This window comes from Crocodylus porosus, unplaced genomic scaffold (genome assembly GCF_001723895.1).
Source record: "Crocodylus porosus isolate Cpor-Errol unplaced genomic scaffold, CroPor_comp1, whole genome shotgun sequence".
NCBI classification, from domain to species: domain Eukaryota; kingdom Metazoa; phylum Chordata; order Crocodylia; family Crocodylidae; genus Crocodylus; species Crocodylus porosus.
This window is the reverse complement of record NW_017728915.1, coordinates 23171921-23187480: the sequence shown is the minus strand read 5'-3', so window position 1 is coordinate 23187480 and position 15560 is coordinate 23171921. Positions and strand designations below refer to the sequence as shown.

At 43.5% G+C, this 15560-nt stretch overlaps 1 protein-coding gene across 2 annotated transcripts in view; it reads right to left on the bottom strand.

Annotated features, from left to right (window-relative positions):
• ZNF507 (zinc finger protein 507) overlaps positions 1-15155 on the bottom strand; it is a 34882-nt gene extending 19727 nt beyond the window's left edge. For both annotated transcript variants that reach the window (XM_019535818.1, XM_019535819.1), the window contains exons 1-3: positions 15002-15155; positions 5447-7578; positions 3672-3777 (exon numbers count right to left, since the gene is read on the bottom strand). In XM_019535818.1, the coding sequence (XP_019391363.1) occupies positions 3672-3777; positions 5447-7573 (2233 nt within the window). In that variant the 5' untranslated portion in view covers positions 7574-7578; positions 15002-15155. The remainder of the gene's footprint in view (positions 1-3671; positions 3778-5446; positions 7579-15001) is intronic.
• Between the last annotated feature and the right edge of the window lie 405 nt (positions 15156-15560).

Here is a 15560-nt window from a genome sequence, read left to right as displayed (position 1 = left end):
GTGCAGGCCCAAGGACCGAGCCCTGGGGGACCCCACTGCCCACATTCTTCCAGGTTGAATAAGACCCGCCCACCACCACTCTCTGGGTGCGGCCCTCCATCTGACCGTGTAAGGATTGACACCACAGGCACCTAATTTTTTAATGAGAATAGGGTGAGAGACAGTGTTGAAGGCCTTCCTAAAGTCCAGAAAGACTACGTCCACCACCATGCCTGTGTCCAAGGATTTAGAGACCTGATCATAGAAGGCCACCAGGTTGGTCTGACAGGACCTGCCTCTGATGAGCCCATGTTGGTTGCCCCTAAGCATGATCTCCCCTGCTGGTCCCTTGCAGATGTGCTCCTGGATAATTTTCTCAAAGAGCTTCCCCAGGACCAAGGTAAGCATTAGAGGCCTATAGTTTCCTGGGTCCTTCTTCCTCCCTTTTTTGGAAAATGGGGACTACAATAGCCCTCTTCCAGTCCTCTGGCACTTCACCAGAGCACCACAAGTGCTTGTAAAGTTGTGCCAGGGGACCCGCAATGACCTCTGCTAATTCTCTCAACACTATGGGGTAGAGATTGTCAGGACCTGCTGATCTGGACATGTCCAGTTCCAACAGGAGGTCCCTGACTAGGTCCACTCTGACCCTGGGCCTGGCTGCATCTCCCCTGGGACCATCAGGGATCACGATGAGGGGGATGACCTGGTCCCTGCTCAGAAAAATGGAGGCAAAGAAGTTGTTAAATAAGTTAGCTCTGACGTCTGGTGTAACCACCAGACTTCCTAGCGTGTCCTGCAGAGGCCCTATGTTACCTAGAACCTTCTTTTTACCCCCTATGTATTTAAAAAAGGACTTATTGTCCTTGATCCGGGTTGCTAGTCCCAGTTCCATCTTCGCCTTACCCTTCCTAACAGCTCCCGTACAAACCCAAGCAACAGCTGTATAGTCCTCCCTGGTGATGGCCCCTCCCTTCCATTGGGTGTACGCCTCCTTTTTAGCCTTGAGGTATTCCTGGATGCTTTTTGTTAGCCAAGGGAGCATTTGAGCACTCTTGCTCCCTTTGACCCTTGTTGGAATTGCCACCCTTTAAGTTTGGAGGATTGTCTCCTTAAGGAACGACCACTCTTCTTGGACTCCCCTCCCCGACTAATCTCCATACCTCATTGAAATACACCCTCCTGAAGTCCAGGGTTACTGTCTTTAATTGAATGATCCTTTACTTTGCAAGAAGTTCTACCAATTTCAATAATGCTACTTATTTCCTTACTAAGCATGGGTAAAAGTGACAAAATTGAGTCCTTACCCACTTTATGATTTGTAGTATAGCATCACCTAGAGACCTCAACTGAAATTTGAATTAATTTTAATAAGTAATCTACATACACAGTGGGGAGAATTCCTGTCTCAACATGCTAAGGAACTGGGATACTTATATATTTTGAGGACTACTCAGACTCAGACCTTAGATTATTAACTACTCCAAACTTCTGACTAAAATTCCTTGTGCCTTTCATCATAGAAATGAAGAAACAGTAACTACATGTAAATGTATATACACTGGTGGTTAAGGCTGATGTGCTTACTGCTTTGGAATTAAGTGTATAATAAATACAGGCCTACTTAATTTGCAGTTTTGTGGAAACTGTGAAATCTGAGATTGTCCTTAAAATCCATAAAAATCAACAAAAAAAAAATAAATAAATAAAATTCTGGCTTCCCAGTGGGAGTCAGCAGTCCTCACCGCTAGGAGGGAGGGTGCCAGCTGGCAGGGTAGCATAAAGGTCAGCTGACAAGATGGTGGCTGCCCCCTTGTCCCTCTTCCCTCTGCCGGGGCCTCTCCATCCATCAGTGCCAAAGGGCAAGGTGACACAAAGGGCAGCCAGCAGTCAACATGGCACCATCCCCTCATTGGGCCTCTCCACCAATCAGCGCCGAGGATAAGGGGCCACTGTGAAATGCCCATGAAATTGGCCTGCATACTATGAGCATGGAAAACCCTCTGAGAGCTGACAGACATGCAACTCCCTACTGTAACTCATGGCGCTTCACAGAAAGTGCTATGAGTTACACTGACCACCCTGACACAACAGATGTTCTCTGCTGGGTCGGGGAAGGGGTGGAAATCAAGCTCCTTTGGAGCAGGCTGTGTGTTTGCAGCCTCTCTCATCTAGTCCTACCCCCAACCCTGTCCCAGCTCCAGTGCTGTCTTCAGGACAGGAGTGGGGAAAAGGGAGGGAACGGAGCTGGGGTTTACCCACCTGTGCTGGAAGGTGGGGTGGGTGGATTGGAGCCCCCCCACCTCAGGGACAGGGCTGGGCTGATGCGACTGACAGAAGTTAATGAAGGGGTTCCACTTTGGAGTGCCTTCATTTGAACGCTTATGTAATGAGGGTTAAATTTGTCATGCGATTTGTCACTTTTAAAGTGCTCTGCAGCCGTGTACTTCTATTGCAGTATGGCTCCAGAATGCATTCAGGGGGCCAGCTGTGTGACAAAATGTCACTTCTGTCAGTGCCCTTTGTCTATCCATGATTTAGGCAGACACATAATAAATTTTAAAAAATGTAATAAATTGCTTTACTGTTACTTATGGTTGGTCCTTCTCTTAAAACTCTGAACTCTTCCACTGGCCAACCCTATTACTTGAGATCACTGTGTTTTCTCCTTCTCATTTTGTTTCTCCCTTTTTCTCTCTATTCTTACTCTGAACTCCTCTTATTTCTTGCTCTTTTCCTGCACTTTCAAAGCACTGTCCTCTTTTAGAGTTCTAAACTAATCAAGCAAACCTTAAACATCACATAAATAAAAAAATGTAAAATATTCCCTAACAAACCATGTGCCCAATTTTAATCCTGACCATTCTTTGTATGATTCCTCTCACTGTTTATATTTTGTCTCTTCATATTATGAATCCCCCCACAAGGCTCAGAATCCTTCTATATGTTTGTAGAGCACACAATGTATTTCAGAAAATAATGAGAATTTCTAAGTGTGAAATTCAAGTGTGTGTTGTGCATATATGCTGTTTCAGAGCCTTGTGTGTTTTTTTCAAGGTGCATCCTTTCCAGTCTGCATCCTTTCCAGTCTGCAATTTAGAAAACACTGAAGCCATTACAAAAAGTGGTATTTCTTAAAACTCAAAAGGCAGAAGTCCACATCAATGATTAAGTCTATGAATAATGAAGTTTAACAAAGAAGAATAGATTTATAATATTCTAGCATATATAAACATATTAAAATGGTCTCAAACGGGCAAGTACCATATTCTTTCAAATATATGAGAGAGACTTTTAAAAACCCACTTATTTTTTCTAAAAACAGCTTGTCTCACATTCAAGTAAGGTGGGAAGGGGAAAGACAGAAAAGATCTCACATGCATAATGGAGGTTGTATACACATAGCTATAACTTTATATTTTTCTTAAACTGAGAATCAGAAAACTTAGGCATGTTTTAAGGGCATTTTATATTTGAAGGAATATTTTCAGTTTTTCAAATGCTGATAAGGTACCTCAAAATGGTGGAAATTAACCAGTTTTTAACCTACTAAAAAAATACAAATTTAGGGTCAGAGCAAGGATGACAATGTTCATCCTCAAAAGTAGTTTTTAAACAGTTTTAAGACTATAAATAACATTATGAATTTGACAATCTTTTAATAAAATTTTATCAAAAAAGACATACAGTACCTTCTGTTTCATCTACCTCACTGGAAACAATTAGTTTGTTGGATGTTGCTGCTGAGAGAATATCTGGAAGACTGTGCTGCTCTCTTTCATGATTTCGTAGCTGACTCTGGAAAAAAAATTCCAAGGAACATTTAATGTGCGTGTGTATGTGTGTAAGTGTATATATATTAGGTGTACACCCCCCATATATATACACACACACATATCAATGTTTGCGTGTATATATGTTAAAAAACACTTAATGACATAACCATAAGCATACAGCAATCACTCTATACTGTTTCAGTAATTTGAAGGGTTTTTTTTAACATTTTAATATAAGTCAGTGTGAATGTACACTAACTTATCGATATGAAGAATATCTCCATTAACTGTACTAATACAATGCAATGCACCACACTGAACAGCACTAATAAATCAATGAAGTCCTTCAGGATTATTTTAAAGAATGGAAAAGATACTGGATGGCAATTAAAAAAAAATCTTTAGAAAACAGATTAAATATGTTGACACATTCAGCTTTAATCCTATATTACCCTGACCCCACTCTTGAAGAATAGTAATATTCTAATAAGAAGTTTCTTCTAAGTGATGTATGGGGGATGAAAAAAAGAAAGGAACAAAATAAAAAGGGAATGGGAAACTCAGATTATGTTAATGAGATGAAGGATCAATTCTAGGTCACAGGTTCAAGTGTGACCCAGCATAGCACCACGCATGTTTTCTTACATGGTCCAACAGCTTAGTTGAAAGGTCTCATTCCAGATCATATTGGCCATGAGGAAAACCAGTCAATCCGGAAGTGACATAACCTCTCAAAGTGCATGTAATCATCCTAATCAAGACTCAACAAGCTGTGTGGGAAAACCTAGTACTATTGCTGGGTTGGTCCAAATTCTGTGCCTCTAAGACTCTCTATACCTTCATAAACACTAAAATCACATATAAAATGCATTATTCAGTAGCACTAATTATTAAACTGAGGAAGACTGAAAATGTGACAGTAGCACTATCTTATGCTCTAGCATGGAATTTAGTTTTGGCTTTCTCCATGACATCAAGGCCAAAGCAGCAATGGAATGAAACATGAAGGAAACTTTCATCTCAAACTTACTAGATGTCATGGCCCAGAACAGCTGACACTGCTAGGACACCCATTTACAACTACTGGCCACATTGAGCATTCGCTGAAAGCCTGGCCTCTTACGTGGTAAATGCTATTTCCTCCTAATTCTTCATTCCCTTTTACCATAGCTACTGGTTAGGACAACAGAAGAAAATTAATGGATCAATGGGACAGGCTTCAGTAAAAATATTGTCAAAAAGCAACAAGAAAAGAGTATTTCCGTTAGTAAGCCATGGCAAGTGACTTGAAGCAGACACATTGCATAAGTGCTACAGATCAGAGCACCCAGCTGTAATGATACTACAGCTAAAGTGCTATTATTCTATATTCCCTGGGGCTAACCTGAGGCTGTGGACAGCTGTAACTTTAAACCATTTTAAAAGTGAAGAGCTACCACTTGTAAAACAACAGTATTATGATATATGATTGTTTTCTTTTATAATGGTATACATAAGCTAGGAGCACTAACTTTAACTTGGAATGAACGAGGTTAAAGTTCCAGTTTAGTTCTGCTCCAAAAGTTATGTTAGAACATCTCACAGCAATTGTTACACTTGCTGGCACTTTTAATTCAGTTAAGAAAATAACAAAGTGATTAAATACCAGTAAACACTATAAAGCTGCTATAGGATAACAGAAATAGCTTCACCTTATAATGAAAGGATTCTTCACATTGCTTGCATTGATACATTCTGGTTTTGCAGTGGTTGATCATGTGGCTCTCTAAATCCTTACTATTGTCAGCTATGTGTTCACAGATAGGACACTGATATGGTTGCCTTTGACGATGAACTCTCAAGTGTTGTTTTATGTAGCCCTTATTGCCACTGCTATAATGACAGAGACGACAGCGGTAAGGTCGGTCTACATTGGGTATATACTCCACCAGGTTGCTTCCTGGCACGTTTGCATCATTTGCAGGTTGGCATTGTGCATTGTCCTGTAATTCTTTCAAAATGTCATCATCAGAAGCATTTTGGTCTGTCCTCTCCCTCAGTTTTTCAATTACAGTGAGCAGTGACATACTGATGCCCATTTTAATGGGTGCTTCAGATAACTCTGGTTTGTCCTTCTGTAGCTCCATTATTGCACAGTCACTTTGGTTTAAGGGGGTTAATTCCTCTGAAGGGTTTTTAAATGAAGATACCACCTTGGAATGGGCTGCAAACATGCCATCAGTCTGCCGCTGTCCTGTATCTGTGTCTAAAGAGTTTACTTCACCAAAAGCCCTGAAGTTAGACCTTGTTAATTCTGCAGCTCTAATAGGCATGGTAACAAGAGCTTCTGCAGCTAACGAATGCAGTCGCAGAGATTCTGAATTCGTTCTTCTTCTTATAGGAGGAGCGTTTTCATCAGTTGCTATGTTTTTATTAGTGTTTAAATCATTATCTTTCTTATCAGTACTGCTCCAACCTATTATTACTTCTTCAATTTCATCGGAGTGATAAGCTTCAGATCTTTCCTGCAAAACCCGAGTTTCCTCTGAGATTAATTTTTTCTCGGTCTCAATGTCTGTGTTCATCAAGAAAGGTTTCTGTAAGACAGTTTCTTCAGCACTCGGCAAACGCTCCACAATTACATTAACATGGCCTTTTTCATTTGGGCTACAATTAATGATTTTCTGTGCCGATGAAAGTAGACTATCACTTATCAAGTTATCCTGCTCTGTATCTGATATAGTCTCTTCTACCACTTCTCCATTAGGTGAAAGTGCTGTTGCTTGACTTAATACTTCTTCCTCTTTAATGTCTTCTACTACTGGTGAAGATTTACATGGCAATTGTTCAGAGCTGCAAATCTGGAATTGAAGAGAATGGTCACTATGGATATCCAGTTCATTATTTTCTAGAGAGAGAACAACGGTATCCACACTGTTAGATGTTTGAGTTGCAGTTGCTTCTGACAAGTTAGCAGACTCATTTTCTTCTTCAAATATAGGATATGAGCAATCAACCTCACCTGCATGTTTCCATGCATGGGTTTTCAACATTCTTTGCTGACCACAAGTGTAACGACAAATTAAACACCGGTACATGCCGTACTGCTCATAAGTATACCACTTTCGCCTACCCATTTCAGGCACAGGAGTGGACTGAGTTACGTCTTTGCATTCCAGGTTTATTGTCTGATCAGTGCCTGCTTTGACACTGCTTTCCACTGGCCCTTGCAAAGATGAACTTGAGAGATTTACACACGATTGCACTTTCGGCTGGATGTGGTTTTCACCATTGTTCTCATGGTGATTTCGGATATGAACTTCAAGTTCCTCTTGATTTTTAGAAGCAAAGAGGCATTCTGAGCATATTAATATCACTTCATTCTGCTGACCATGTTGTTTTATGTGGTCTTGTAGTATAAAAAGAGATGGTGATAGAAACTTACATAAGCTACACTGGTAGCACATAACCTTTCTTTTACTTTGTGGAAGACAATCAGTTACATAATCATTTGCTTGTAGCTCCTCAGTCTTTTTAGTGCCAATAACAGACAATTCAATTGTTTTAGTTGGGATCTCACAGAGATCTTGCATTTCAAATGACTGTGCAGAAGCATCAGGATGGGAACGTTTTCTCCCTATCAAGAGGCATCTCTGGGACTTCTCACTTTCAACTATTTTGCTTAGTTTTTCAATAACATGGATCAGTGGATCAGTTTTACATTTTCTCTCATCTTCACTAGTTTCCAGTGTTGGACTAATAACTGTTTCAGAAATTAGTACAGCTTCTTGATCTCCAATATTTGGCACCAATACTGCAACACTGCTTCCCTCTTCCATAATATCTGGAAAAAGAAAGTATTATGAGCTTAAGTAACAAGTGCAAAAGGGAGAAATGCAACTTAGTCACCAGTTATATTTAACTTGCTACCTTGACTAAAAGCGGAAGCCTAAATCCATTATCATTACAAATAATCAAGGATCCTGGTTTTCCTTGATAAAAAAAAAAAGCAAATTCTCTGATAAAACCCCCAAAATCTGTAATTAAAATTAAAGGTCCCCGACAACCCCTCCTGGCCCTGCTGGAGGTCCCCCACAACCCCTCCTGGCCCCTCACTCCCCCCACAACAGCGCTTTGGCCCTGCTGGTGCCCCTTACTCCCCCCACAACAGCCCTTTGGCCCTGCTGGTGCCTCTTACTCCCCACACATCCCACCCAGCCCTACTGGTTCTCCTCACTCACCCCCCAGCCCCGCCCAGCCTTACTGTTGCCCCTCACTCCCCTACAACAGTCCCCCAGCTTTACTGATGCCCCTTGCTCCTCAACTACAGCCCCTGCCCCAACCGGCCCTGCCAGAGGGGGCCCCCAGCTGCCAGGGCTTCAGGGCCAGGGACCTAGGTCTACAGCCCCCTGTCCCTGATAGAAGGCAGCAGCTGCTGCAGAAGCAGCACAGAGCCAGCTCCCCCACTGCTTCCTGCCTGCTGCAGGCTTGGGCGGGGGCAGTGGTGGGGCCGTCTACCAGCCACAGTGCGTGCTCCTGGTGAGCAGGGGGAACCTGAACCCTTCAGATCTCTGCAGCGGGTGGGTGTGTGCTGCGGGCTTGTACTCCCCATCCTGCTGCCCTCCCCTGGGGCTTCTGCAGTGCAGCATGAGACCCAGTACAGCAGGGGACAGTGGGACTGCAAAGGAATGCTGTTATCCTCTGTGAGCTCTGCGCTGCTGTGGCGACACTTCACCCGCACGATGGGGTAGCAGTGAGGGGCACAACCCTGCGCCGCCCCCTGCATGCACAAGCGAAGCGAAGGGCAGTGCGGAGCTCATGGGGGCAAGCAGCTATCCTGCCAGGTCACATGCTGTGCTGCAGAGGCCCTGAGGGTGGGTAGCAGGGTGGGGAGCACGAGCCCGTGGTATGCACCCATCCCCTGCACAAATCTGTGGGGCACAGATCTCCCCTGCACCCTGGGAGTGTGCACTGCAGCAGGGAGCCGGCCCCGGCCTCACCCCCAACCCCGAACAAGCCACTCGCGGCCTTGTCCTGCTCCCCACTGGGGCTCCGAGGCCGCACATTGTGGCTCCAGGCCTGAAGCCCCACACACTGCTCATCACGGCAGCAGCCCCAGGTCCAGACCTGCCCAACTCCCTCCCTATAGGGGCTTCAATCCCCCCATCCGCATTTACCTGCAGTCCAGGCTGTCTGGGGCCACGTGCATGATGACGCCCCCTGCCTGACTGCCCTCCTCCTATTACCTCCCAGGCCCCTGCAGGCTGGAACAATGCAAGCCTGCAGAGCAGGGCTCACTGCAAAACTACAAAATCTGTGGGTTTCTCTGCTAAAATGAGAAATCCACATTTTACTCTAGTAAAGGGGGAAATCCATGGTTTACTTAGTTTTTCCATGGGAAACGGAAAACCTGGATCCCTACAAATAATTAAGACTACCAGTATTAAAGCAAAGAAAAGCAGAAACCTATACGGTCACTTATAAAAATGATTTCTGGGTATCATGTTACATAGTGAAAGAATATTTTTACACTTTTTCTTGTAATACTAGAACTGCATAAGTCAAAGTACAAAGGTCTGGAGTAGCTGAGGGACCTGATGATTTTTCAAGGATAAATTGGTTTGTGTAATTATAAATATTATTTCCCTATCATAACCATCGAAACCTGAATACTACACACTGATTTTAATTGAAAGCAGCACATTTAAATTTAATACAAAGATTAATGATGTCAGTTTCTGCTGAAGTATTGTGTTTCACGGTGTGTAAGTCAAGTTTTGAAGTCTAATTTTTAACTCTTAAAATTCAACCTTGACTTATAGACCATATCAATACTTTTGACCCCCACCCCAGTGCCACCCTGGCCTGGCCCTGACCTGACCATCTTCACCTACTGACAGGTCCCTGTTGCTGGAGGCCATGGGCCCAGGCCCAGGCCCAGGCCCAGGCCCAGGCTGGCTTGTGGTCCTTGCCGTTACTGTGGAGATACTGCTCAGCCAGGCACTGAGCCTGTCCCTGTCCCCTGTGAGAGGTGCTGCCTGGGCTGTGCCAGCTGAGCACCAAGCCTGGCCCCATCCCCTGCCACTGGTGCAGAGCTCAGGAGTTGGCTGGCACAGCGTAGGGAGCACCACTTGCGGGGGATAGGGCCAGGCCCAGTTGGCACGGCCCCCCATCTCTTGCGAGTGACACTGCCTGGGCTGTGCCAGCTGAGCACTAAGCCCAGCCCTGTCCCATGTGAGTGGTGCTGCAGCGCATGTCTACCCCCCGGGTGTCCAGCCCACAGTGAGGGCACGCAGGGAACGGTATACGGTGATCCCATATTTCTGATCCAAAAAGTTAAGTTGACTTATACAACAGATTTACAAAATTTCTAACTGTTTGGATCAGAAACATGGGGTTGACTTATACACCACGTTGACTTGTACACCATGAAAAATAGTAATACCTTCTGAAGTGAATGTAGATTTCTAACCATTCCTGAACATTTCTGAATAATTTTCTATGTTTTGAAAAGAACCACATGGTTCTGGAAGCACAAGCCACATTAACAATTTCCCTTTTGACTTCCTTTTAAAAACATTAACCATAAACCACAGACAATATTGTGGTGTTGGGCAGAGATCATACTAGTGGCCAAAGTTTATAAACTGGAAGCAGATTTTGAGACTGAGTGGGTGGTGCAGCTAGAATGGGAACTTAATGCTGCATCAAATAGATTACATAACGAGGAATTCTATTCAGGACAGTGATCAAAGACAGCCTTTCGGAGTTCGGCATTAGATATATTCACTTCACAGAAAGACTTTTCTTTCAACTGGCATCTCTGCATATTCAGCCAGGGCTCCCAGTATCAAATTTATTCCATTTTTCTTGGTGGACAGGTCAGAAGGGATCTTCTGTTATTCCTGTGAAAGTTCTTCCCCTCCTAATTATGCACTCACTATACAACTGTGAAATAAAGGGAGAAAAAAGTTTCTTGTATGTCACCCTTTTGTGAGCTCTGAAAATATTATCAGAATATGCAGCAGAATATTTACAAAATGAAGCTGAAAGACATAATTCTAAAATAGAGAGGGTAAATGATACACTGTTCTCTTCAGAATATGATCACAAGAGTCAGCTAAGTAGAGGAGATTGTTTAGTGCTAGAACTTGCCAAACAAGACACCCACCTAGAAATACTGCTTTAAATCATGTAAAAATTGAACTGAACTTTTTACTTTGAGAACAGCACAAAGCAGCACATCATCAAGATGGTGTTTATTTTAATACTGGAGGATGCTTCCTGTTTCAAGATTGGAACATGATACTGTGCTGATTTAACTGGGGCTATACAAACTTATTTGTAGAGGATATTTTCATAGTAAAAATAAAAGTCATTTATACCAAATTTTAAATCTTCAACCTCAAAAATGAGCTAGAGGATTTTCCTTTATCATATAGGAGGAGAGTAAAAATGTGAAGCATCCACAAAGAAGTGACAGTTTCCATCCAGGTGTAATGCATGAGAAATGGTTGCTCAAATAGATAAACAAAAGACAGCTGGCTCATGTAACTCCAGGTACAATTCCTCCACAGAAAATAGGTTGTAGACAAACATTAGCAAACAGGGAAAACACCACATGCTAAAAATCTCCATAAACCAAGGGGTGGCTACATTATTAAGAAGAGCCGAAAATGGGTAACTCTGGTACATAAGAACTGCTGTTTACTGGGTCGGACCATAGGTCCATTTTGCCTAGTATCCCATGTCACACAGGGGCAGAGAGCAGATGCTGAAAGGAAGAGTGAACAGGGTATGACAGGGCTTTTCTCACTGTTCCTCAGAACAGGAACAGAAGTATAACAGTATATTCAGCATATTAAATTAATTGGAACTGTTTGATATTAAGCCTTCTGCTGTAGATCACTGGAATATATTAAAATCAAGTCAACCTTAATATTGATTACATTACAAAAAGTTTTTGTCAAACACCTGAAATAATTACTTTTCTTTTATTATAACCCATGCTAAGTTTTATTTATATATGCTCTTCTCTCTCATTACGAGGAATTTACTGAAAAAAGTTACAGCACAATTTCCTTCCCCATCCCCCCATGTTCCCAGGTGGATGGTTAAGTATTCTTTACCTTTTTGTTTCTGAGCGTGCATTTGATCTATCAAAAATAAAAATACATACAATATTCTGTACTGACTTCATACAGTATGCAGATGTTTGTGCCAATAAGTATTCAGTTTGTGGCAACGCTTCTATATTTAAAAAGAAACTATTTGTGAAGACTTATTTATGGCACATGTTAAGTTCTCTCTATTCTATATCTTGAAATCTATTAATACACTTGGTTCCTTCTTACTCTCCCTCTGGTACAGAAGAAAATCTATTAAAGTACAGAAGAAAAAAAATCGGTTAAATTGAATAAGAAATGGAACTTAAAATTGAAGTTTTTCTAATTGATTTTGCTTTGATGCCCCAGTCCAGCATAAACATATGCAGAATCAAGGTCTTCGTGTTTTATGCACTTTTGTTTAAGATAATTCTCTAAATCGAGTCATAAAATCAGATGTAATTTATTCACATATGGTTTAACATAGTAATCAATGACCAGCTAAAGAAAAACTGAAGATATACCACAGGTAGACCTGAAATGGATACTATTACAATACCTAGGCAGGAACTCCATAAACTTATTCCATTTACAACATCTATACATTTTTCTTTGATTTCAAATACGGACCTTATAATTCATACCAGTCCTGAGAGAAAAGATGAGCCACCTAAATTATCTTTACTTGTCCTCCAGTTTTGTGCTGAGTTTATATTGGAATCTAATTAGTTCCTTTAAATTGCAACATTATGCTAACTATTGGAAAAATACTGAAGTTAAAAGATTCAGGGGAACTTGAAGATTAAAATCCTTCCAATTTTCTGCAAATACATGAAAGCAAAACTTCCAAAACAAGATTATATTTGTCTTCAAGACTTCTATTTAAATATAGTAATATTTCTAAAAAAATAATGAATTCTATGAAAATTAATTTTTTATTTCCTAATAGACCATATTGCTAATTTGAACCATTTCAGGTATGCAAATAAAGCAACACAATGTATGAAATATAAACAAGATACAGAAATTTTCAATATTAATGTAATTTACTTGCCACATGCTCCCATGAAGCATTTCTGCCTGGCTGTGGTATAAATATGTACATTCAAATCCAAATTATCTGAACAACAGACTGACTTTTCTATATTGTGATTTTTCACAAATTTTGAAAAATGTATAAGTACTGAAATCACTTGTAGATGTTTACCCTAATTTAATGCACAAGTTTTCAGAAACCCAGATTCTAGGGTAACTGGGGGAAAAAAGACCTTGTGCCTTCAATCAGCCTGTGTAAACTGACTATTAGCATCTACACAGCATGTCACAAGTATCAAGACTGTCAGGAAATACAGACTGAATATACAGCAGTGTTAGAAAAAAGCTTTTTCATAGGACAGACATACCGCCCCCCAGCCAGATTATGCAGATCAAGTTTGGCATCTTTGAAGTACTGAAAAAGAAATCAGAAAATGTATCTGTACATGAGGAGTGTCAAACTAACGAGCTGGCAGGCTGGATATGGACTGTCACGTTTCTTATGGGTTACATGTCTCACTTCCAGATCTGGCTTCTTGCTGCAGCTGCTAAAGCCATTGTGTTGATGTGGCCAGCACACAGGGGTTAATGCCACTACGTACCCCCACTCACCTTCCCTCCTCCAGCAGATCTGAATGGCAACTGCAGACCAGAAATCTGACAGCAGGTACTGCAGGGACAACACTTAATTCCCTACATGCTAGCTGCACCAGCAGAGTGGCTCAGATGTTTGCTACCCACACTACAGAAAACCAGTTAAACTGAAAAAAATCCAAGTATTTCAAGTATTCCACCACAAAAGGGTAAATATACTTTGATTTACATTTTGTATTTGCATTTCTTTGGATTACTCACTTGCGTGCAGAGTGTATTTAGTTTTGTTGAAGAGCTAACTATAACTACTGTGTACAATCCCCAACTACAAAGTACACCCTTTTCACATTATGTTTGCAAACCATGGAAAAGGCTCCAACTACAAGTGCCTTCGCTTACATGCGCAGGTAACTCGGGGACACGAGGACAAGAAAGTTAATAAAACGGTTTGTCTGCCATTCTTTAAAACCTAATGTGTGTGTTTTAGATATTTATGATCTGAAGAAGCAATTGCAACGACTCCCCCCACCCTTTTGTGCTTAGATCCATGTCAGGTAGCCCTCAACAGGTGCAGCAAATACTAGCACAGTCTTTGCATAAGCCAAGATCAGTTTTCAGAACTCAAAAATACTCTCAGATGATGGCAACTTGAAACAGTCAACATCAAAGTGAATTAAAAAAAACCAGGAGCGCTTGAAACAACTTTTAAATGTTCTATTTTTTGTGGTTTCACTTTAAAAGAAAAAAAATGCATTTTTCTGTTCTTCTGTGAAGGCAGGATGGGAACTAAGGGGACAGAAGGCCCTAAACAGACTACATGGGGGGGGGGGGGTAGTGTTGAGTATTCGCGTGGCCACGCTGTCAAAGGCCGGACGTATATTAATAGAAAGGGACAGGATTTCCTCTCCCCCCGCAATCTCTTTTTTCCATTTACAGTAAAATATCGCTACCTGTCATTCTCAGGACAGCGGGTGCTGCTGACACTGAGCGACAAGCCAAACGCGAGGCTGTTGCTACCCAAGACAGATCTTCCCTAATTCACTAGTGAACTGTCCCATACATTCAGACTGGCCCCACGTGCCGAGTAAGACCGGCCACATGCCCAAAAAAGTGACCGGGTGAATCGCGCCATGCAGACGGGCCGCCCCACGTGCAGAGCAGGAACCAGGCCATTCCCCGTCAAGCGGGCGATACGCTCAGCCCGGCCACACGTGCAAAACCACGCGTGGCCCGGTCGAGAGGCCCATGCAGCCGGCCCCGTGGCAAGGCAGTGCCTTAACACGTGCAGCGACTCCCCCGCGAGCTGTCTCCGTCCCGCACCACATGCAGCACTGCCCACAAAACCCTCCCGCGCCTCCAGCCCTGCCACAACCTGCGGCTGGAGCGAGCCAGGCCGCCCCCCCGCGCCTGGGCCCAGGTGAGGCGGCACGGCTGTTTCCGCCCGAGCAACAGGCGGTGGCGGCCCCGCAGCCACCTCCCAGAAGAGCCGCGGCCCCGGGGCGGGGGCACGCGTCGCACGCCGCGCGGCGGTACCTGCGGGCTGCCTCCTCCTCCCGTGGGGCTCGCGCTTCTTCCTCTTCCTCTTCGCTCCCGTTTTTTTTCTTTTTTCTTTTCTTTTTTTTTTTTTTTTTTCTTTTCGGGTCGCCGCTTCAAGATGGCGGCGATGGGACCGGGTCACGTGACAGCGGCAGGGATCAGGTGACCGGCGAGTGTGAGAGCCCCGCTCCTCCTGCCCGTCGCCATGGAGACCGCGGGGCCCCGCTCCCTCCCCCGGCCCTTCCGGACTTCCTGGCCCAGGGGCTGGCGGCTTCCCTAGAGATACCCCGGGAGCCTCCGGTGCCCTTGTTGGCACAGCACGGTTCTCACCCTTCTGGTCCCCGAGCAAACTCGCCGAGGTGCTGAGCCCAGGAAGACAGGGACATGTCCCCTTTCTGCAGGTGAAATGTCCCATGGGCAGTGGCATTGCGTAGGGGGTGCACCCTGTCAGCCAGTGTTCCAGGCGGGCGAGAGCACTGGTGCCCCCCCGAGAGCGCTGACCGGGGAGCAGTCCCTCTGTAGCCGACCCCGCCAACCTGGAAGTGCCAACGCTGCT